Source organism: Cryptomeria japonica, chromosome 9, assembly GCF_030272615.1.
Source record: "Cryptomeria japonica chromosome 9, Sugi_1.0, whole genome shotgun sequence".
Lineage (NCBI taxonomy): Eukaryota > Viridiplantae > Streptophyta > Pinopsida > Cupressales > Cupressaceae > Cryptomeria > Cryptomeria japonica.
In genome coordinates this window covers 475031002-475056915 of record NC_081413.1, presented here as the reverse complement: position 1 = coordinate 475056915, position 25914 = coordinate 475031002, and the positions used below count along the sequence as shown (strand labels likewise).

The 25914-nt window shown below is 34.6% G+C and overlaps 1 protein-coding gene across 3 annotated transcripts; it reads right to left on the bottom strand.

The window, feature by feature from the left end:
• Positions 1–2929: 2929 nt before the first annotated feature.
• Positions 2930–4909, bottom strand: LOC131075965 (uncharacterized). 3 transcript variants are annotated; one of them, XM_058012967.2, is made up of 3 exons: positions 4391–4909; positions 4155–4268; positions 2930–3875 (listed from the first exon to the last, which is right to left on the bottom strand). In XM_058012967.2, exon 3 carries the CDS (start codon positions 3871–3873, stop codon positions 3127–3129), a length of 747 nt encoding a protein of 248 aa, XP_057868950.1. In that variant the 5' UTR covers positions 3874–3875; positions 4155–4268; positions 4391–4909; the 3' UTR covers positions 2930–3126. The 3 variants fall into 3 exon arrangements, with proteins under 3 accessions (XP_057868950.1, XP_057868949.1, XP_057868948.1); XM_058012966.2 differs by having other exon boundaries at positions 4160–4268; positions 4386–4888; XM_058012965.2 differs by having other exon boundaries at positions 4160–4268; positions 4391–4888.
• Between the last annotated feature and the right edge of the window lie 21005 nt (positions 4910–25914).

Genomic DNA, 25914 nt, shown 5'->3' with positions numbered 1-25914 from the left:
GACATGGCCGACGTGAAAAATTCGCCATTGGCGAATATTCACCACTAAAGTAATCTCTGCCAGGGATATGGTTCTTATGGTTGGGGATAGGCCATGGGCTCAACAGCTGGATTATGAGGGCCTCCCCTTTTGCTGTCGAAGGTACTTCTCAATGGGCCACTTAGCTTCAAATTGTTCTCTCTCTCTCACCGTAGAGGCGATGCTACTTGGTGGAAGGACACTACTGAAGATCACTTGACAATTAATGCTTCTGACTCTGTCTCGATTGAATCCTCTCGTGATGAGGTGCCCCTTACTGTTGATGATGCCTTTGCTGATGTTACTCTTGTCGTTGACTCTTTTGTCCCCTTGGTTCCTACATCTATTGCTCCTGCTCCTCACCTTCGCTCTTCTCTTAGCAATTTTGCTCTTGATGTTCTTCTTCAACAACAGTCTGTTGTTGTTCTGCAGTAAAAGTATGTTGGTGTTCTGCTGCAGCGATCAGGCAGTGATTCTTCGGGGTCTTCCCCGCCTAATTTTTCTTTGAATATTCCTAATGATAGTGTTGCCTGGACAGTTGTTTGTCACAGGCGGAAGGGAAAATCTACCCCCCTTCCCTAGCTCCCCCTTCATCAAGTTTTGGGTTCTCCCCACTCTTGAGTTGGGTTGGGTTGGGTTGTTGTAGGTTTGACAGGTTGGTTTGTTTGGCCTGTCCAACTTTATTTGTTTGGGGTTTGCACCCCTACTTGGTCTGTTTAAATTCAGTAGCCTTTTGGCTTTGTAAAGGGTCAACACCCTAGTTAATGTTGCTTTATTTATCAAAAACAATGACATGCCACAATTTTTTTGGTCAAATAATGTTGATTTAATTCTAATTGATTACATCAATTCAAAATCCTCTTGATATTCATTGCGCAATGGAGGTGGACATTGCTATAACCAATTTTTCCTCAATGCCTTTAACAAAAGTACATCAATTAATGTAAATATAATTTTGTATTTTTATGTTATCTCATTCAATATTAAATTTAAAGGACATTAATCTTTAGTTTAATTTTCTTCTTCATGCTTTTCAAGGGGGTCACAACTCCAATTCATGGACCTACCCATCAAACAAATGAAATGAAGTAGTAAATGATTAAATTAGATTATTATCTTATAATAAATGACTTTTCATTTATTTCATTATATATTTCATGTTTTTTATATTAATATATTTTTTTATTGCATTAATAGATAAAAATCCAAAACAAAAATAAGGAAAAAATATCTAATTAGAAAGAAAAAAAAATCAATCACTTATCTTCCTAAGAAACAAAACTTCATACATTATTTAATATATTTAAAAAAATCTAAATAACATAAAAGCCAAAACATAAATACATAAATATACAATTCCATCCTTACAAATGTAAAGTTATAAAAATAAGTCACCTTAAAGTTAAGAAGATTATTGACTTATAAAAAGGTTATAATAATTAGTCCCACTATGATGAGACTTAGAGAAAAAAGATAGTTCCCCTCTTTATATTAACCACCATAGAAATCAACAATGCTAGAAAGAAGATAACTATATTATTATTTATTAAAATAATGATGTACAATATGTTGATTTTTGAGTCATTATATTTAGGTATTGAATGGTGAAAATTATATGTTTTATTTTTTTATTTTTTTATTTTTTTGAAGTGTTTTATTTTTTTTTACAATAATATATAAGTGATTAATTTTAATATAAAAGATTAATTTTAATAAAATTATATATTTTAAGGATATGAATTTTATTCATAATTTATATTATTTATTTAAGTTTGATTTATTGTACACATCAAAATTCAATTGAAAAAAATCATGCTTAACAATATATACATATTCCAACAACATATATTATTTCAAGATTGTTTGGTGTTTTTAATCTTTGTTTGTAATAAGTTTAATTGATTCACCTAAGAGTTAACCATTTATTACATATACAAAAATCTAGACAAACTAATTTTCAAATTATAACACACAACAATTCTATGTAAAAAAAGGTTAATTTTGTAAAACTTAAATCAACATTGTGATGCACTTTTCTCAGTAGATTTTGGAATGCAAAATCAACCTAAATTTGAAATAGTTAATTCTTTTATTCAAAAGTTATTGTTTAAGAGATGATGAAGTCCTTAAAACTTAACAGAACATTGTAAAATATCTCTATTATTATTAAATCAACAATGAATTTACAATTATTTTTTATTTGTTTAGAATTTTATATTTATTATCACATTTATTTTTCAATATTTTTATTTTTTTGGAAGATTAAAATATCATCCACAAAAAACTTTTAGCTACCCACTTCAACTAAAAGTCAATGATTGAGGGGTATCATTCTTACATTCATTTATCAGATAAATTTATTTTTTATGAAGGATTAAATATCATCCACAAAGAACTTCTAACCACCCACTTTGACTAAGAGTAAATGATTGAGGGGTATCTCTTCCGTCAAATTTGCCAAGGACCATAACCTCATCCCTTATGATATCAAGACCTTGTACTCAATAAGACTTAATATGTGATGCACTCATTAAAAACCATTCAACTTCACCAACAAATCAAGTATATATTTACTATTATTTCAATTAAATTAATACACTTAATATTTGTAAAAATTATTTGTTTATCAATAATTTTTTAAGTTTTGTCAAACTATTTGTAATTCAAAACTTTACAAAAAAAAACTAATTCTAATTTAAATAATTTATATTAAAAAACAAATTTTCCATTAAAAATAATAATAATAATAGCTGCCGGCTGACTTTATGCAGAGAAAGCTAATGAGCTAATTAAATGCATACATTTTTGTCAAGAAAGCTAGATTCTCGTGAATGACAGACAACTGCCCACGCCCCCAACAAAACAACAGTAATTAAAAAGAATCCCATTTCAAAATATCACGTCTTCTGAGTGAAAAGGAAAGCCATGATTTGCATTAAAGGTTAGCCTTAAATCACATCTTGAAGCTGGAACAGAAGCTACAGTACTACAGCAGTTAAAAACATAGATTTAAACTATCTCAGCCCTGTACAAATTTTTTTTTTCCAATCAAAACTTCATTTGAGAATGCCATATGACTTCTGGCATTGGAATAAACAAAAGATGAGTTTAACTTCCAGCCATCCCTTTCAATAGAGGAGTGATTGAAGGCTCAAGCAGATCAGATATACCATAACCCAATGAAGGATCTGCCTGATCAGAGCTGAAAAGCCAATCATGAACTTCATTCTCCTCAACAAATGCCTGCTCTGTTGTATTGACATTAGATGCTGCAGCTGCCCACACATCTTCATTACAAATTAGGTCACTTTCAGAGTCTTTGCCTGCATGCTTATCACCTACTATAGGTGAATCCCTAGTGTCATGATCTTCAGGAACCCCAAAATCCAGACTCACATCATCAAAAAACAAATCCAGCCCCTCCAGTGGGTTTTCTGACTCATAAGAGCTTATACCCACCTCTGAAAACCTACCCACATCATCACTGTCCTTGACCAAATCATTCGATAGATTTTTCCCATACCCAAGCCCACAATTTGCTTGATCATCTCTGGGGGATCTAATGGATGCTCTGCCCAAATCACCATTGATTATCAGATGCTCATCAGTGGTGATAAATGCACGATTATCGGCTCCATTATATATAAAAAGATCATCACTCTCTATAAGAGATTCAATATTGTTATCCATCCCCATCTTCTTGTCATCTGAGCTCACCAAAGCTTCATAGAGACCATATTCATATTCTCTCCCAGCAGACCTGCAGGGCCTCTTATATGCATCATCCTGAACAAACTCCTCCTCTTCTGCAGCCCTCTTCCTTCCATTGCAATTCTCAGACAATCCCATATCCATGCCTGCAGAAAAAGGACAATATCATAAACTACTTTTTATTCCTTGAACTCTCTAATATCTTGATTGACAGATCACGTAGTGTAATCTGAAATATTAATGCAAAACCACATACACAATCGAATTCAGAAAACTCTTATAGATTGTGGAAAACTGAAGAAATGAAACCAGACAATACTCAAATTCTCAATAAATCCAATATAGGTCAAAGAGAAAAATACTCAAGAAATCCAATATATGTCAGAGCTCTGCTCTCATAAGAGCTGTCCTATTGAGCAACAGACCTCACCTTGAGATTTTAAGGACCAGCTGGCTAATCTGGCTATTGCATCTGGTTTGATGTAAACAGATAACAACTACCACTTTGTTAATGTTCCCACTGCTCTCACCCTTGCATGCTGTGATACAAATAGAAATGAAACCAGTCAATACTCAAGAGAACAGTACCCAAGAAATCCAATCCAATACATGTCAGAGCTCTGCTATCATAAGAGCTGTCCTATTGAACAACAGACCTCACCTTGTGATTTAAGGTCCAAATGGCTAATAATCTGGCTATTGCATCTGGTTTGATGTATAAAAAAGTAACCACTACCACTTTTTTAGTGATCCCGTTGCTCTTAAATTTCTTTTTATGGTCTGACCCTTGCATGCTGTCATACAAACAAACACTAGAACATGTAGGTGGTGTTTGTCTGAACAGAAACACAAATCTTTAAGGAAAGTAAAGCATGGGATGACATAATTTGGGGTAAAAATGATGTGGGTGTTTTACAAAAGAAGCCTATCTGGTTAAGCCAGGTTGGCTGCTGAGCATGGATAGTCAATCCCCATGCTTTTAGTGCATCCACCCACTAAGCCAAAAATAAATATCAAATGGACCTTTATCTGATATGGGCCTGCAGATGGCCATGAGAATCAAAGTACATCAGAAGAGCAGTAGTGGACAGGTGCACAAGCTCCTGCCACATACCCAACATGCCATCACCTTGATATTTTCCAAAAAATTAAAACAAGTTTTGATACTTTTACTACTTTTTCCTTTTCTTTTTCTTCAAAGTTTAGAAAAGATCACTTTGAATTACTTGAGCCCACAAACCCTAATCAATCACTTTCTTACCTAGGCAAATTTCATGATCATATCATATCTTCTGGTCACACTTTTCTTCTCCATGGCATCCACTCTCCTCTCCAACCCTAAAAAGATTGCCCTAGGAAGTGCCATCAGAATTTGTTGTATCTGTAGCTTGGATCATCATTACAGTGGTTGATAATAAAATAATGTGAGGATTATTCTAGAGTCACAAAAGATTGGATGCCTTTATGGATGGGATTCCCATTTGGGTGGCCATGGTAATACCTAGCCCATTCAGATTTGGTTGCTTTCCATATGGAGGAGTTTTGGTAGTGATCTCCATTACCAAATTTGTCAAGTCTTCCACGGAACTAATGATAGAATCAACTTTGTTTTCATCATTAAGATCTTTCTACTTTCTTTTTAAAATGATATCTTAATCAAGATGGCTTCTTCAAGATATTGATTAGGGAACCCCATACCTAGGGTAAGGAAAAAAAAGCAATTCATCAAATGAAAGCATTCCACAAGAATGTTGATGATAATAAAAGTAAAATAAATATAATATACTAAAAGAATGTTGGATATGGAAGAGAAATATATGCTTATTATGAAGAGCAATAAGGCTTAATAAATATCTCTATTTGTTTTGTATTTAAATGCATGTGGACATTCTTCATGGAATTCTCTGCCCATCACGGGAAACAAAGGGAATTAAAGTGGCATGGCAATTTGAGATTCTCAAAAGAATCAAAAATAAAATGAAGATTGTAGAATTGCCATTCTAGTAGGGAAATGGTTACGGGGCCACCATAATGCATTCGTTTCATAGTGTATTTTATAAGTTAACTTTATAAAATATACTATGGGGCGGATGTATTCCGGTGGTCCTATAGAATTCGTCTTTTAGTAGAGTCGTGTATGGGCAATCTCTATTCCTCAAAAACAATAAGAATTAATAATAATAGACTTGTAAATTGTAAATCAAATGCATGGTAATCCATTAAAAATTAAAAATTAGATATATTATTTTTATAAGTAAAATAAAATAATTTTGAGGAAGACGATTCAATAGTTGTATACTTATTTTTTTTTTAATCAAAGTTAAGGTTTAGGTGTACATCATAAATATGATGTTACACTTACGTACTTTCATTGAGTTGTCATAAAAGAAACCCTAAAAAAGTTAAAGTTGTGCATTAATTCAAGTGTTTTATTGGTGTGCTCACATACCATCATATAATTTGTGGTTTTTTAGATACAATGAACAATTTCATTCAACTATCAATACTAATAGCAACACTTACAATCTTGAAGTCCAACTACCCATGTTATGAAGTAAAATAAAAAATTTTTAAGGGAGAGTATTCAATAGTCTTATATTTGATTTTATGTCTTTTTATCAAATTTTCATTGTAGCTTATTTGGCATGTTCATTGTTTAAAGTTGAGATGTTAGGTGCATATCATCAAATGTGATGTCATACTAGCATTCTTTTATTGAGTTGTCATGAAAGAAACCCTGAAAAGGTTAAAATTGTGCATTAAGTCAAGTTTATTGGTGTGCACATGTAGCATCGCATAATTTGTTGTTTCTTTAGTATAATGAACGATTTCATTCAATTATTAGTAGTAATAGTCAACTCTTACAATCTTGAAGTCCAATTACCAATGTTATTATTAAAAATAATGGTCTATAAATTTACAAATTTTATCTCAACTATTGAAATGAGTTCAAGTATTAGATTGCGTCCCTTATTACTATATAAAACATGAATAATTTGTCTAAAATTAAAATAATCTATCAAAAATATTGTGAAAACTTGTAGAAGGCTTGCGATTAAGAGGAAACGATAACTATAAAGTTATCCTTCTCATCTCATAAATGTTTGAATAGAGTCATTCTTTCAATGCAAGAATTGAGGTCAAATAGCATCTCTTGCCATGAAAAAAAATAATTTTTCAAAATAGTCCTTATCATGAAAAAAAGAAATTTACTGTTTTATTTTTTAATTTACTTGTGGTCGTAGTTTTTTTATTGTGTTGAGAGTTGGGTTGTCTAGTTTTGCTAGTAAGATCTTTGAAGTATTTTATTTTTTATATAGTAACGTGGAAGGATTTTGTGGCATTTTTGTCACTCAAGTATACAAGCAGTTTTGGAATAACTTTCTACTTATTAAATAGTGCAAACCTTGTGGTATCGACTCAAATATGTTTATTTCCCAAAGGTTGATTGCTATAGCTTTAGGTTTAAACCTTCATGAATAGTCATCCAAAGGAAAAATATAACCAAGATCCTTCTATAATCATGAAAATGCTTCCAAGAGGATCCACCTTCTTGTAAGAGTTAAATAGGAAATTTACCTAATTAGATAATTATTAATTAATTAGCTCCTTTTTTAACTCTATGATGCTTAAGCTAAAATTATGCAAGTGTTTTTTTATCTCAAAGCATAAGATGGGTACATTTGTCATAATCTAATTTAATCCTCACCCAAGGTTTCATCTAGGGTTGCTTTTATTTTTGCTTATTATAAGGATTCATTATTCATTAGTGTAATCATTCAAAAGCTCGATTTATCTTATCAATACAATTGTCAAGGCTATATTACAAATTCAATTCATTTTCTCTCTTTGTAATAGATGTTTTAGTTGAAAGTGATTTCTAGGAGTTGTGGAGTTCAACAATCAACTCCAACATGGTACCAAAGCACCAAATTTGTAACTTCCTATCTTTTTTAAGAGATATAATCTTTAAAAAATTGAAACATCCTTGAGAAAAAAATGAAGATCATCATTGCATCAAGAATATCCAAAAACCATAAAACTACCTAGATCCAAATGCTCCAATATAAGCAAACAAAATCTTAGCAATTTTTTTTAAGATTATCAAGATCCATGCATACAAATCCTTAAAATTGTATGAATTTGTATGGTTTCATACTTTGCAGTTGTAGGTCTACCATTATTGTAGGTCAAATTATAGCATACAAGCATCAACTAAAATTCCAACATAAATTTTTTGTAGTGGAAAAAAATTGATGTACAAAATTCTTTATTCAAGCGTACAACATGTGCCAACAAGTGTATAGGATTGATGTAAGGGATCTTTTGAGGGAAAAAAAAATTGTTTAGTTATTTTCATTGATGTTTTTTTTGCCAACATGCTTTGTGAGTGATCATCTCACTACCCCTAGCAGGGAGGGTTTGGTTGAGAGGAGTGATCCCTCAATCACAAGAGCCACCTACTCCTAGTTACACATAGTGCAACAAGCAAAAATCAAAGGGAAATGTGTGAATGCCACTTACAAGAATCACCATCTACATTGTCTCCTCCACCAATGGGCCACCATATATACTTTGCCCCACCACTTGTACTCGGCTATGCCCAATCAACAACAACATCACCACTTAACCACTATTTCATCATTTGATCTAACCATTGGAAAGCGAATGGCTAATCGCCCATCTACCACTGAGGAACCACAGTCCTCACAATCATGCTAAACGGAGCTATTTTTATACCATAACTTGGGCATATGGTGTCATATTTTTGCAAAAAAGCTATCTTTGATAGCTAGTTCCACATACTTTCTAGTGGTATAGATCTCATCATCATTTAATTTTGCTAGTAAATTTTATTGTCTATCACTTTTAGATCATCATTTTTGGCTTCCAATCTCATTACTTTTTTCCTATATCCTTGGTTTTCATGTTTCTTGCAATATGAAAGGTATTTTAGAGATTTTTAAATATACCCATGCACTTTTTTTATAATCTACCCTAGGTGATTTTTATTTAATTTATTGTTATTTCATATTTTGATTGATTACTTAGATGTTTTGACTCCTAAAAATGTTTTGTTTGCATGAGATAATTTTATCTTGGTTGATCTATATATACATTGAGGTTATTGGTCTCTAATTTTATCATTTAAGAAGGTATCATGGATTTTTTATCATCCTTATGTGGTAATATTGGAAAATTATAATTATACATATTGGAAAAATGACATCTTAATACTGTTGGCATTTTGCATATAGATTGCATTAATGATATGTTGTCATTGATGTCAATTGAACCGGTAATGGTATTCATGTTATTGTTGATATTGTTGTTTTTGATATTGGCTAGTAACCAGTAGGAAGAGCTTTGTGGAAGATGTTGTAAACCGGTATGTTAAGTTTGTGAGTTGAACCGGTAAACTCGTGTAAAGGGTTAAACCTTTCTATGCAATGTAACCGGTAAACCCTATTAGTTGTTAGACCCTAACCGATCAAGTTTGTTGGTTTATTATCTGATGAGCGGTAATGATGGAAACATGTGTGATCATTGTATGAGGATAAGTTCAGATTGTTTTGGCACATTTGTTTGTTGTCTAGGGAAGGAGCAAAGTGGATTGCATCTAATGCATAGTGCGTGATGAGTTACAAAGTCCGATGAAGCGGTCATCATGGAGCAGTTGGAATTTTCTTGAAGAATGTGAAGAGATTGTTATGATTTCTAATGGTCAAGATTGTACCGACTTGTTTGTAATCTCGATGATGAGAATTAGGTTTTTGTTGTGTTACTGACCTAATTGATTTGTATTTAAGGTCGATGAAGTTGTTTGTAAAAGTTGTTGGCAAGATTGGCAGAAACCTGTTGAGTGTGTAGTTGCCTAACCGATGAATGGATCTGCACTTTGAGTAAAGGCAGATTGAAGCTTAAAAGGATTTGATCAAGCAAATGTAGTGCTATTCAGACAGATCAAGAAAACTTATTGTTTTCTAACAATTACAGCAGAAGTGAAATCCCTTAACCGGGTAACCTCTAACAAGCTTGGTTACTTATTAAATCCTCTAACAAGGTGGTCCATTAGCTTGGATTCTTAAATCCTCCAACGAGGTTACTTCTAACAGGGTATTGTTCTTTTCATCAAGGCATATTTGTAAATCCCTTAATCGGGTGATTCCTAACCGGAATTAGTTCTTAACAAGACTTATTGTAAAGCTTTAACAACCTTAACTCCTAACAGGGCGAACTTCAGAAGAGTTCAGATAGCTATCCTTGTGAGTCTCATCTCACCGTGGTTTTTACCTATCTGGGTTTTCCAGGTATAAACATTTGTGTCAAGTGGTGAATATTTTTGTGGTTATGATCTTATTTGTTGATTTGATTAACTTCTGATAAGGCATGATAACTAGAAGCATTGAGAGATGAATATGTCAAGATATGATTAAGCATTGTTGATGTTTACAAGATTGGAGTTGATTATTGTTAAGTTGTCATAACAGTCAAACCGGTTGATGTCAAGTATTCTTACGAATATTGATCTTGACTGTGATATGTTTACTTTGTGTGATTGAATTTGAGTTTGGGAAATTTGTATTAGTTTTTCAGTATACTGATTCACCCCCCCTCTCAGTATTTTACTGGATACTTATTCTTTCATCATACCATCAATTGGTATTAGGGCATATCAGGTCCTTTTTAACCTAACAACTTGAGGAAAAGATCTTGTAGATCATGATGAAGAAGAAGGTCTGAAGTTCAACAAAGATAACTATAGAATATGGAGCGACAGAATGAAGATTTACATTAAGAGTCTTGGTAGTCAGTATTGGGATCATATAGAAACTAAGTATATTACACCTACTAGAACCCTGATTGATGATTAGAAGAAAGAACAACAAGAAAATCACCAAGCATTAGAGGCTATTATCAGTTCCCTGTCTGATGCTGAATATGTAGATGTTCATGGTCTTGAAACTGCATATGAAGTATGGAAAAAACTTGAAGAGATTTATAGCGGTGATGAACATGTTAAGATTGCTAAAGAGGAGAGTCTAAGAGGAAAGTTTTATGACATGAGAATGTTTGAAGGTGAGAATATCCAGTAGTATGGTCAAAGGATAAAAGAGATAGTTGGTGAAATAAAGAGTGCAGGAGGGAAAGTGGAAGATGCCACAGTGATCAGTAAGGTATTGAGAACCCTGCTACCGATCTATGCTATCCGAGTTGCAGCTATTCAGGAGCTGAGATCCATTGACAAGGCAAAGTTATCTCTTGACTCTATTATTGACAAACCAACTACTTTTGAATTAAATGGCTATGATGGTAGTGTACAAAAATCAGAATCTGCATTCAGAGCTTGTCTCTAACCCATCTGTGAGAAGAAGTAAAGATACCGGCCATAGCTATGAATCTGGATTCAGCAGAGATGTTGATGATGAAGACATCTTAGTGGAACTTGAAGCATTGGTGGCAAAACGACTGCCTAGAGGCACTGGTAAATATAGAGGTAAGCTACCTTTAAAATGTTTTGCATGCAACAAGATTGGTCATATAGCAGCTAATTGCCCTAATCATGAAAATGAATACAAGAGAGACAAATTTAAGAAGTATAAGGGTAAAGGTAAGAGAGATTGTCTTGTAGCTTTTGACAGTGGTATTAGTGATGAAGAATCCGATGATGATGCTAGTGAAGATATTGTGTTTGTAGCTATTAAGGAAGAAATATCAGATCAGAAGGCACTAGTATCTAGGATGGATAACTCTGATGATTGGATCATTGATAGTGGTTGTTCACATCACATGACCGGTGATCGGAGCAAATTTATTTCCCTGAAGGAATTTGATGGCGATGTTGTCAGATTTGGCAACGACTCACCCTGTATGGTTAAAGGTAAGGGAGCTATTTCTCTTAATGGGAAGAGTAGTGTTGATGATGTCTATTGGGTTGAAGGCCTAAAGCACAATCTTTTGAGTGTGGCACAACTTAATGACAGAGGATACCCACTGGAGTTTAGAAATGGTATGTGCAAAATCTTTGACAACGAAGATGAATTGATTGCAACCAGGAAAAAGTCCAAAGGTAATCTATTTCATCTTAATCCTAAAGTTAGAAACTATTTGATTGCAAAAATAGATGATACCTGGCTTTGGCTTAGGAGATTTTGTCATATAAATTTTGACAATATTGTTAAAGTGAGCAAGTCTAAGACAGTAAGAGGTCTACCTCAGCTAGACAAACCAGTTAATGCTCTTTGTAAAGAATGTCATCTAGGAAAGATGACTTCTTCAACTTTCAAGAGCAAGTCCTTCTCAGCAGAGCACTTGTTAGATTTGGTTCATACAAATCTATGTGGACCAATAAGAACAAGAAGCATTCAAGGTGACAGATATTTCATGATCTTCACTGATGATTGTTTAAGGATGATGTGGGTCACATTCTTGAAGGATAAGAATGAAGCTTTTGGTAAATTCAAGGCATTCAGGGCCTTAGCTGAGAAAGAGAGTGGAAAAAAGATAAAATGTATGAGAACAGTTAAAGGTGGTGAATTTACTTTTGAGGAATTCACTAAGTACTGTGATGAGAATGGTATCAAGCGGCAGTTTTCTGCACCAAGGACACCACAAAAGAATGGTATAGTAGAGAGAAACAACCGGTCAATGGCTGAAGTTGCTAGGACTATGTTGATACAAGGAGGTGTAGCGAAAACATTTTGGAAAGAAGCTGCAAGTACAATTGTGTACACAATGAACCGAGTTCTGGTGAAAAGAGGTAAGGACAAGAGCCCTTATGAATATTGGTATGGGAGATCACCTGATGTTAGCTATTTTAAGATATTTGGAAGCAAATGTTTTATTAAAAGAGGTGATTACATAAGCAAGTTTGAAGCTAAGAGTGATGAAGGCATATTTCTTGGCTATTCCACCAAGAGTAAGGCCTATAAATGTTTCAACAACCGGACATAGAGAATTGTTGAGAGTGTTGATGTTCGTGTAGATGAATGTCCTAAAGTTTCAAAAGGAACCAGCTCAGAGAAAAAGGATGAAGATCCTTGCATTTTTCTTTTGGAACCTAAAATTGTTATATCAGAAACTGGTAAAGCAAATCTTGATGTACTTGTTCAACCGGAATAAATAAATTTAAAAGAAGATGATAATGAAGAAGCTGAACCTGAAGAGAATGATCATGTTATTCCTAGGTATGTGAGACTGAATCACAATCTTGAACAGATTATTAGGGATAAGGATGCTGGAGTACTAACTAGAAGGAGAATAAGAGAGACCTCTTGCATGATCTCCACCTTTGAACCTGGAAGTGCTAAGGAGGCATTTGGTGATGATCATTGGGTTAAAGCTATGGAGGAGGAATTGGATCAAATTGAGAAGAACAACACTTGGACCCTGGTACTCCGACTGGTAAACAAGAATGTTATAGGTACTAAATGGGTGTTCAGAAACAAGTTAAATGAAGATGGTGTTGTAGTTCGCAACAAGGCAAGATTAGTCTGCAAAGGTTATGTACAAGAAGGAGAAGAGTATGGAGAAACTTTTGCACCAGTAGCAAGATTGGAAGGTGTTAGAACTTTACTTGCATTTGCAAGGTATACCAGATGGATGTTAAGTCTGCATTTTTGAATGTGATATTGGAAGAGGAGGTTTATATAGAGCATCCTGATGGTTATGCATTGACAGATAAGGAAGGCATGGTATGCAAATTGCATAAAGATATGTATGGATTAAAGAAGGCACCCAAAGCATGGTATGAACGACTTCATACACATCTGATGAAGATAGGCTTTTCTAGAACCAGTGATGACAACAACATTTATCTCAAGTTTGAAGGAGATAAAATACTAGTCAGTGAAGTATTTGTTGATGACATTATATTTGGAGGTAATGATGACATGAGCAATAGTTTTGTAGATGAAATGAAGAATGAGTTTGAGATGTCATTAGTAGGGGAAATAAAAAAATTCATAGGCTTACAGATACAGCAAATGAAGAATGGTATTTTCATTACTCAATCTAAGTATGTGAAAGAGGTTTTGAAGACTTTTGGTATGAGTGACTATAAACCAGTTGGAACCCCAATGGTTACAGGTTGTAAGTTGTCCAAGGAAGATGCATCTAAATCTATAGATGAAAAGGAATATAGGTCAATGATTGGAAAATTACACTATGTTGTTCACAGTCGACCGGATATTGCCCATGCAGTTGGTATTGTTGCTAGATTTCAGAAGAATCCAAAGGAAGCACATTTGATGGCAACCAAGAGAATTTTTTGATATCTAAAAGGTGTTGTTGACTATGGGTTATGGTATCCATATGGTGTAAATTTTTATTTGAAGGAATACACAGATGTTGATTGGGAAGGAAATATTGATGATCGAAAGAGTACTATCGGTGGAGCATTCTTTCTAGGAGGAAGGCTAGTTTCATGAACTAGTAAAAAGCAGAGTTGTACTTCACAATCTACTATTGAAGTTGAGTATGTAGCATCTTATATGAATTGCACACAAGCTATTTGGATGAGGCACATTTTGGAAGGTTTTATGATGAAAATCTCAGAACCAATAAAGATTTTGTGTGATAATACAAGTGCAATAAACATTTCTAAAAATCTTGTTTTTCACACAAGGGCTAAGCACATTGAATTGAAGTATCACTTCTTGAGGGGAAAAGTTTAAAGTAAAGATGTTATCTTGGAGCATGTTTCTACCAAAGAGCAACTTGCAGATATCTTTACCAAACCTCTTCCTAAGACCACTTTTGAGTATCTTAGAAGTCAATTGGGGGTTGTCCCTCTTCATGAAGTTAGTTGAGCATGATATTGATTGCATCGGTCCCTGAATTACTTGTAGAATCTTACATGGATTGATGAAGAAGTGGATGTATTCCACAGGGGGAGCATCAAGTTGTAGTATGATGTTGATGCATAGTGAGAGCAGAATTACATATTTTTACTTTGACTTTGGTATTGTTGTCAAAGGGGGAGAAGAATTATGTGATTAAGGAGAAGATTTATGTGTCTATTTAGGTGAACCAATGGCAGGCTAAAGATAGACAGAGCAAGGCGAATACTTGGTAATGTAAACCAGGATTCCTATTCACCAATCTCAGCAGCAATCAGAGGCGTTGATATTTGTATTTCCATCAATGCCAAAGGGGGAGATTGTTGGCATTTTGCATATAGATTGCATTAATGATATGTCATTGATGTCAATTGAACCGGTAATGGTATTCATGTTATTGTTGATATTGTTGTTTTTTATATTGGTTGGTAATCGATAGGGAGAGCTTTGTGGAAGATGTTGTAAACTGGTATGTTAAGTTTGTGAGTTGAACTGGTAAACTGATGTAAAGGGTTAAACCTTTCTATGCAATGTAACCGGTAAACCCTATCAGTTGTTAAACCCTAACCGATCAAGTTTGTTGGTTTATTATCTGATGAGCGGTAATGATGGAGACACATGTGATCATTGTATGAGGATGAGTTTAGATTTTTTTGGCGCATTTGTTTGTTGTCTAGGGAAGGAGCAAAGTGGATTGCATCTAATGCATAGCTTGTGATGAGTTACAAAGTCCAATGAAGCGGTGATCATGGAGCGGTTGGAATTTTATTGAAGAATATGAAGAGATTATTATGATTTCTAACGGTCAAGATTGTACCGACTTGTTTTTGTTGTGTTACCGACCTAATTGATTTGTATTTAAGGTCGATGAAGTTGTTTGTAAAAGTTTTTGGCAAGATTGGCAGAAACCTGTTGAGTGTGTAGTTGCCTAACCAATGAATGGATCTGCACTTTGAGTAAAGGCAGATTGAAGCTTAAAAGGATCTGATTAAGAAAATGTAGTGCTATTCAGACAGATCAAGAAAACCCATTGTTTTCTAACAATTACATCAGAAGTGAAATCCCTTAACCGGGTAAGCTCTAACAAGCTTGGTTAATTATTAAATCCTCTAACAAGGTGGTCCATTAGCTTGGATTCTCAAATCCTCCAGCGAGGTTACTCCTAACAGGGTATTGTACTTTTCATCAAGGCATATTTGTAAATCCCTTAACCGAGTGCTTCCTAACCGGAATTAGTTCTTAACAAGACTTATTGTAAAGCTTTAACAGGCTTGGCTCCTAATAGGGCGAACTTCAGAAGAGTTCAAATAGCTATCCTTGTGAGTCTCATCTCACCATGGTTTTTACCTATTTGGGTTTTCCACGTATAAACATTTGTGTCAAGTGGTGAATTTTTTTGTGGTTGTGATCTTATTTGTTGATTTGATTAACTTCTGATAAGGCATGATAACTAGAAGCATTGAGAGATGAATATGTTGAGATATGATTAAGCATTGTTGATGTTTACAAGATTGGAGTTGATTACTGTTAAGTTGTCATAACAGTCAAACCGGTTGATGTCTAGTATTCTTATGAATATTGATCTTGACTGTGATATGTTTACTTTGTGTGATTGAATTTGAGATTGGGAACTTTGTATCAGTTTTTCAGTATATTGATTCACCCCCCCCCCCTCTCAGTATTCTACCGGATACTTATTCTTTCATCATACCATCAAATACATCTCAGGTGAATTAATCTATTTCTTTATCTTTATGGATTCATACCTAAACTAGACACACAAGGGAGTAGATCAGAATAGGGTAATATCATTGATCATGTTGTAGGATTAATTTGTTCTAGTGTTGATCCTAGCCCTATGTGCACTGTATCGGAGATTCAAAATTTTCCCACACACTTTGGACTAGACTTTAGAAGATCTTTAGATGCCCTCATATCTCTCCATTCATAAGTAATCTTGCAATAGAATTTATCATCCCCATTGATGATACAAATATCATACCCTTTCATGATTATATTTCAGGGGAGCTCAAGTATATCAAATGTCATGCATGCTCTAATGGTTTAAAGACTTGTCTCCTTTCTCCCACTCCTATAAGATTCCATCTCCATCTTTTATTGTTCTTAATGAGATTAGTATCACCATATTAATAGACCATGTTGATTCTTTGGAATAGGACATTTGTTCCCTCCCAAACATTGTTACTTGGGATTCATATCTATCAAACATATTATCATTTCTTGTGGAGTATCATATGGTGCAAGAGCACCTACGTCACAGTTGGTCAAAGAATGCATATAGGGGTCTAGGGTTGTGTTTATTGCTCATTTAATGTAATAAGGTCGTATTGAGACCATTTTTGCATATTTTAGTTCATGTAGGGTCATTTAGTGTAGAAAAAAAAATGTTAATATGGTCGAAAGTTGTCAAAGTTGCTTAGCAACTTGACAACTTTGGAAGGTGAATAGTCAAATTATTCAAAAGTTAGTTGTGGTCATTGGAATTCAATCCAAACATGTTTAAATAGCCTCAAAATGGTCGAGGCATTCTTGTTGAACACTTGTGAGGAAGCAATAGAGAACACTCCATTTTTCTACAATTTTTACTGTCTTTCTATACTTTATGTACATTGTGTGGTTTTGTATAGGTAGATAGGATTGTGAGACCCAGTGCAAATGAAAGGGCTCTAAGTCTACTTCAATTTAAATCAAGTTTGGTTTGATTTCATAAATAATTATGAAAGTTACAATAGTTTCTTTGCAGACCCCCTATAAACCCTAGGTGACAAGGGTTTGTAACCAAATTATGAACAAAAATCCATTACACTGTATAAGAATTTGGCCAAACTTGGTGGAATGGAATATTTTGATTTTGTTTCAATGTTTTTGTTCAATTTGTAGCAGAGGATGGAGTTAGGAGGGGTTTCCTCAAACCCTACGCCTGACATATCTATGTGCTAGGCTAGTTAGGAAGGATAATTGTGAGGGCAACAATGTAGAGAGAATATTCAATGAAAGAAGTGGTGGATTGTGGGTATATGTGATGCACCAAGACCTTGAAAACTAGAGAGGGAAGTTTGGGATTTGATTTGTTGGTACTTGCTTTGAAAAAGTGGCTTAATTAGGCCTTGTTGCAGCGATAAACCTCATTTTTGGTGGATATGTCCCATAGCCATTTAGATATATAATTTAAAACTCTTTAATGGGTATCTGAGTCTAGTCTCTATTTGTGGAGAAGATGTGTAAAAAGTTCTTTTCACCAGTCCTAAATTGAAGGACTATTAGGCCTCTAGGAGCAAGATAGGGAATACACCTTAGAGACTGTTCTAAAACCACTTGGGTAGAAAAATTAGGTTGAATACCTCATATACAATTGAGATAGGCCTTAGGCAAGGATGTGGAGCAGTTTGGAGTTCATTGGTTATATGGTGCCCTTGATAGGCCTAGTTGTGCATACACCGTTGTTGTATCTTCCTATAATATTCAGATTTTAGTCAAGGTTGGGAATGTTATGGTTGCTTAAGATGTGAGAAAATTATGTTCTCAATGGTCCTCATAATTGTCTATCCATGTTCCCAAGTTTGGATAGGTGAGTTGGGAGAAAGATACTCCTTGATAAGGAAGTAGTGTCATTGAAAAGTGGTGATTGTGATTGGTTGAATCATACTCCTCCATTGCTGCATCAAAGTGGTATCGAAGCATCAAGGTCTAATAGGGAAAAATAATTCTAGTTGAAGAATCAGTTGGTTCTTGTAGACAAGGACAAAATTCTTCCTAACAATGCTATTGCAAGAGAGGTTAGTGAATTGAAGCAAAAGCATACCAAGGAGATGAGAGAACTGGAAGAAAGGATGGTTGCAATAATTGAAGCCTTAAAATCCAACCAAAGAAGTATCGAGGTCACGGGGGATATGAGTGACCAAGGGGAAGAAGAAGAAGAAGAAGAAGAAGAACCCCAAGGAGGGTCCGAGGAGCAAATGGACCCTGAAGAAGAGAGGATGGTTAGGCTTTTAAAAGCAATTAGAAGTGATGGTCATAAGCCCAAAACAAACTTACCCATGTATGGAGGGAATTTGGATGGAGAAGAGCTCCTAGGTTGGATAGGGGCCATGGACAACCACTTTGAATGTGAAGATGTGCAAGAACATCAAAAATTGAAGATGCTAAAATCAAAATTAAAAGGCCATGCTCTGCTATGGTGCGACTTTGTGCACACTGAGAGAAGAAAGAAAGGGAAGCCTAAGATAACTTCTTGGGCCAAAATGGTAGCAAATATGTAAGGTAAGTTCCTCCCTAGTGACTACAACATTGAGTTATTCAAGAGGCTACAAAACCTCAACCAAAAGGAGTTGGATGTGCAGGCCTATAATGAGGAGTTCTACATAAGGACAATTAATGAAGAGGATGAAGAAGAGATGGTGGAAAGATACCTCAATAGCCTGAGGTATAACATCCAAGATGAACTAATTCTTACTACACCAAGGAAAGTGGAGGAGTGCTACAAGATGAAGACAAATTGAAGAAGAAGCAAGACAAGCAAAATAGAGGTAAGAGCAAAAATTTCAAAGGTAGAGGTTTTTGGATATTAGAGTTGTTGGAATGTGTTGTTGCATAGTTAGTAGTTACAAGACTCTGCGATTCATGGTAAGACTCATGGAGTCCCGAGGCGGGTCGATCTTGCCGAGGCCAAGTGCCTCTAGACTCGGACTTAGACTCGGCCAAGTTTGGCCAAGTCTTGGCAGACTCATTGAGTCTGCCAGACTCGTTGAGTCTCGAGGCCTAGACTCTGCCGCCCAAGCAACAATAAAAAAGCCAAAAAAAATTAAAAAGTCTTTGTTTTAAGTGGAATAAATAGTGAATATGTCCAAGAATGATGTGGATGTTAGGAATTGCATGTAAAAAATATCAATTAAATACAAATAAAGATTAAACAGAGGAGGTTCTACCCCCAAACCCCCATTGAATAATTTGGGGGGAAAATGCATCGATAAAAGAGGAAAATTTAACCTCCAAGTCTAATTAGGCTCCATATAACAATAGTGGATGAGGATGTTGATGTCACTGAGCTTGAGCCTGAGCCTGAGCCTAAGACACAGGCAAATATCATGGCCACAGAATGTTCTAGGACCTATCTTGGGTGCACAGGTAGGATGGTTGCGGGGTCGAGTGATCAATGATCATTGATATTGGCTCCTCTGAGCCTTAGACTTCTAGGCTCTAGCTTTTATGTTGAACTTGATATATGTTTTGAACTTTTAATGAAATGGATTTCATATTCCATGAATTTTGTAGATATTTGACACTATCTATATTTCTAATGTATTATTTAATTTAGTTTATTTCCTTCAGTGCAAGCCTAAAATTTGCATTTATACTTATGTGATCAATGTAAACTTGTGTATGTGCTTCTATTTGATGAGATTATTGTGTCTTTAATGTTTATTTATTAAAAAAATGCATGAAAAAAGTTTAAAATAGTTAAAAATCTTTGAATTTCTTGGGTTTTTCAATTTGCTGAGTCTGGGTGCCGAGTCCGAGTTTGAGTCAAAAATCATCTTGCCGAGTCTGAGGCAAGTTTGAGGCTTGTAACTATGTGTTGGTGTCATTGATGTCAACATAGGTTGGTATATTGTAGATATGTTGATGCAGATTTAAGGATTCAGAGATTGGTATCTTCAGTTGGTTCAACACGAGTTTCAGTGTTTCGGAAGGTGATTTGATCAAGTTATGAGGTCCGGTGTGATGACTGGTTTTTTTGTTGGTTCAATATTGCAGAGTTGTGATTTCTGGTTTGTATTGCTCCAGAATTGATTCATTATGTTGAGTGCATTTTGGAGAGTATTTGGGACATTCATGTGTGTCCTCAGTCCGAACAGTTCATGATTTGAAACTTCACAAGCATATCTTTCAATTTGTTATGTTGGTGTTCTTAAGCTCTGAAAAGGAGATGATGATGATCCGAGTTGTTACGGAGGAATGCATGTTGGTTGTTGATGTTTTTCAATCATGTTTTATCCGTGTTATTGGTCTGTATTGGTCGTTGTGCGCGTTATTGAAGATTTTATTGGTCTGGTGGTATTCTTCGTGTTATACGACTTTCTGGTCAACCCGATGATTCTTGCATGTTGCGGATGATCTTGGCGAGATATTCGGTGGTGTTGCATGTTTGAGGTTTTGATTTAGGTCCATGTTATGTCCTTGCTGACATTGTATTGGTTTGCATATTGATTTATGTATCGTGTGATGTAATTTTGTAATTAGGTCTTATGAGTTGAGCTGACCTTGAAATTAAGTTTGATTATTTGTATAAATAAGAGTAATCATGTAAGATGTGTGTTTGTGTGGCATTTTCATTATTTGAGAGTCTTTTATGTGCGAACAAGTGAATTGATCTTTTAGAAGTATGAAGAAGAGCAGAGAAGTGTTGCAGAGCAGACAGTGTGCTTAACGGGAACTGTGATCAGGCATTTGGAGATGTTATTCTTTTAGTTCATGTAATTCAAATTGGTGTCCGATCTTTGTAAGGAAATGAGCCTTCCCAGGGTTGTAGCCCTTTGTTGTTTTGAGCAGTGAGCTCTAGGCAGTGTGCATAAATGTACGTGCATTCCCCATTGTATATTTTCACATACTACTACAGAGTATCATCTTCTTGTGGGTAGGTTCCCACCGTGGTTTTTCCCTTTTGAGACCAGATTTTCCACGTCAAAAATCTATGTGTTATGTGTGTTGTTGATGTGGTGTTTATCTTTCTTATTGTTGTTATTGATCAGATATTAAGTTAAGGTTAATTTGTTTAAGTTTGGTGAAAACTAATTCACCCCCCCCCCCTCTCAGCTTTCCTGCATTGTTGTTGCCAACAGAGGCTCTTTCGAGGGAAGAGGACAGTCCTCCAAGTCACAAGATAAATCAAGTAGCCAACAAGAACAAAAAGATGAATCATGTGGCAAATTTAACTTTAGAGGAAGAAGGCCCAATGGGAGAGGAAGGTTTGGAGTTCAAGGGTGAGGGTCAAACACCTTCTCAGGCAGATGCTTCAGCTGCAATCAGTTTGGACACCCTGCATGGAAGTGCCCAGACAAACAAGGGTCAAGTTCCCAAGGTGGTGAAAGAAGAACTCGAATTGTGCAAGAGGAAAACAATGAAAGTGTCAATTCACCTTCTTAGCATGTTTCTCCTAAGATAAGTGAGTCCTTGATGTTAAGGAGAACGTTGATCAAAGTACCAACAACCCAAGAGCCTCCACAAAGAAAGCAATTGTTTAGGACTACTTGCAAATCACATGGTAAGGTATGTAAATTGGTTATTGATTCAAGTTCCACTGATAATTTAGTGTCTTTAGAAATGGGAGAGAAGTTTAATTTGAAGAAGATTCCTCACTCCATTCCCTACAAGGTGTCATGGTTGAATAAAGGACAACAGGTCTTAATGAATGGACAAGCATGGGTGGAGCTCAACATAGGAGGTTACAAAGACAAAATACTATGTGACATCATCCCTATGGACGTATGCCACCTACTCCTAGGCAAACCTTGGCAATATGACAGGAAGGCCAAGCATGATGGGCACAAGAACATCTATGTTAGAGCTAGCTTAACTTAAATATATAATAAGGAAAGGAAATATCAATGCACCATTGTCAATCCCTCCAAAGAAGATAGGATAGACCTATCTTACTTATGGAGAAATTTAGCACAAGTAACCACAATAATTTCATTGTGTCCAATTATTCCCCATTAACGTTATACTTGGCTTTAAAACTAGGCCAAGATAGCTAAAAATGAAATATATTGCAAATAACACTTGAGAAATGATGTAAATATCCCACCTACAAAGTATTAACTCGCAAAGTTTAAGAGATGTCACTTTTGGTGAAAATGGAAGACTTGCCACAAAGAGTAACTATTGTTGGTGTAATTAAGGTGGTGTACTTTGGTTATTCTTCACCTAGGTCCTAATTACATGTCACTTAAACCTTACTTAGGGACCAAAGATATTTTTAGGAGCATACCCACTTTAGGTGTGTTATCATGTTATCACTTTTCACTTTATGTGGTTTCTATACCTTTAGTGGTTTTATCATGCTATCACTTATCCACCTTAAGTAGAGATTTCACCTTTAGTGGTGTTATCACACTATCAATTTTCCTCTTTAGGTAGGGTGATAAATTTTCACTTAGTTTATCATGTCATAAGATTTTTAAACTTGTCATAATCTTATGCACTCCTATGTTTCACCTTGGCCTATTTAACCAAGGGGTCTACTATGTACATTGATTGATTCTATTTCATCATTGAATAGAATACAATTTATTCTTGTCATATTGTTTCTATCTTGTTCTTGTTTTTTCTATTAGGCCTTTAGATCTTGGGTGGCTACCTTCATATCCAAATATTACAACTATTAATGAAAATGGCATCTCTACATGAGTTTCCTACCGAAAAAATTAATGATTTGACACACTCCCAAGTTTTCTAAAATGTTTTCAGTACTAAAGGTGTCATTAATCCTAACATAGACAAGGTTGGTACGAAGGGAATGAAACCCAAGCCCTTTGTAAACTCTCTTTTCATTTCCTATTAAAAAATATACAATGGCTATGCAAAAATTTCCAAGTTGCCTTCCCTATAATGACACTAACAACCCACATGAAATAAAGAGTAGTATTATATTTATTAATATCAATGAGGGCTATGACCACCACATATGTAGGCCAATCATATATACCCCAAGAAACACAATGAAATCTTCTACCTCCTTAGCATTATCCCATTAAAATTATATCATAAGTTTTTCAACCTATTACAAGCAACTTTTAGATCCCAAAAAGGGAAAAAACATATGGTAGCAATGACCTTGGCACATATCTTTAAGTCACCAACAAGAGCGAAGGGTTTGGTTAACTAATAGAAATTCTTATTCTCAAATCCCTAAATATTAGCAAGGGAGGCTTGAAATGCAAAATTACTATGTAAAAACAAGCACTGAATCTGTTTCCATTTGAATTATTGAAGTCAAGGACATGGATCTAAGAATTGTTTGTGACATTTTGTTAGCACTTGAAGATATTTGAAAGATATTCTATGATCATAACCTTTTTAAATTTAATTTCATTTTAATAATTGTTTCTTATTGTTTGATTTGATTATACTGATTATGAATACATGTCATTAGATATTACATGCATTTCTAAGGTGCTATAATTTAACTTTGTCTCCATGTGAAAGAAAATTGTCTTATTAGTATATGTGTTTACAATTGCAACCAAAATTGAGTATCAACCCAATTTAGGTCTAACAACTTTATTTATGAATTGGAAACCAAGGTTTATTTATAAGAATCTTCTAAAGAAATTGGAGAAACCTCTTTATAGAACCTTATTGAATTGGTTGTTCCTTTGTTGAGGGAATGAATTTTTAAGATGGAAGAGGGTGAGACAAGCTACTTTGAATCCTAAATCAATAAGACTATGCAAGAAGTAAATTTCAAGGATCATTTTTCTTTAAACACAATGTGGTGATAGTAATGGTCTTCCTTTCTATGAGACATCCAAGTTTTCTTCTTGATGTTTTACTTGTGTTTTCATGATGTGTGTATTTAGGAGGGGACAAGTCGTAACATTAGAAACAAATACTATACAAGCTACGATCCAAGTAAAGATAGAAAGGGCCTTCACACTTTCAGTGGTAATAGAAAGAATATCTAATGCCAATTGATTGGAAGATATAGCATCGCATTATCATGTATGCAAGACAATTTGGATAGCTAATGAACAAGTTGATAAAACATGTTGGACCAATCATCTACAACAAAGTTTTAAAATCTACAAATGAAGTAAATGGGGTTACAAGTCAACTTCAACATGGGATGCAAGTGAAAAAAATATAAAATATAATATAAACCCCTCCATATACTAATGTGATTATAATGAGATATATTCAAAATGAAAAAGAAAAGATAGCTTCTCCATAAATAAATAAAAATTGAGGATGCTATGGCAAAGCTAGAGATTTCATAAGAAGAGGTGATACTAAGTTGGTTTACATAGGGGATGCAACCCTATTACAAAAAGAAACTTAAGTGCTAACAATAATAATTAGCATAAGAATATTAATTGAAGCTTTTGAAGATAAAAAGTGGTGTATGTTGGAGTGATTCTATTGGTTCTTCTCAAGAGCATTGTAGACTCATAATCTAGATCTCTTATATTATAACAATTAATCTTCAAGATTATCTTATGGATGGGTTTTCTTTTGTTTTTATTTTCATTTTATACAATGTAATAAGTCAATAAAGCAACCCAACAAAAGGTCAAATTCTGAATGTTTATGTCTCGAGATGTTTAGGGAAAAGACTCTACTTCTCTAAATTTCAGTTGGCAAATGAATGAGAAACCCATATATCATAATCTTAAGGTATTATAATAAACAAGAATCTGCAAAAAAATTATATTTTTGTTTTCTATGAAGTCCAAATGTTTGTTTTAAACTTAATTCTAAATTATGTATTCCACTTATAAGTAGATTGCCTTATTTCCACGTATATTTTGGCATCATCATGTTTAGCAAACTTGTCGTTACAAATTAACATTCATATTTAATAATAAATCCAAAGTCATAGAGGAGACGAGGAAGAGGCATTGTGTCCTTGTGAAAACACTCCTTCTACAAAATCATGCCCCCACCTTGCTCCTTAATTCCTTAGGGTAGTCCCCATATGTTTTACCCTTCATCATCCCATGTTATTTTACTACTCAAACAATTGTCTTGCAATTTGATGGAAGCTGACAAGTGTCCCCTTTCAAAGACCCAATCATCCTCTTTTGTAGAAATGACATGACATTAAAATATCTAGTGATCTAGAAGGCTTCAAAAGATTTAAAAATATAAAAAACAATGTGCATTTAGTCTATTTTTCCAAATCACTCAACACCAAAATTAGAATTGATTCATCTATGGATTTGGATAAGGCGCAATTTTTTAGCCAGATTCATTTGGAATTGTGCGTACTCATACATGGTCAATTCTAATTGTGTTGAGGTGATGTTGGGGAAATTCCAAGCAACAAGTGTCATTTTCACCATCTTTGGACAAATTTGGTTGACTTTCAACCATCAAAATGATTTGCTAAGCCCTAAACCAATGTTTATGAGTAGTATAAACACAAACACATTTTTAGCTGCTCAAAATTTTCTCTACCGTTCTCAAATTCAAATTTCTAGTTACTCAAACTTTTCTCTGTCATAACAACCGACTAAACATCCCAAATATATTTTTGTTTCTATGATTACCAACTATGAAACTACTACACCCCTTACCCTAATAGTCTCTATTGAGTTATGAGTAC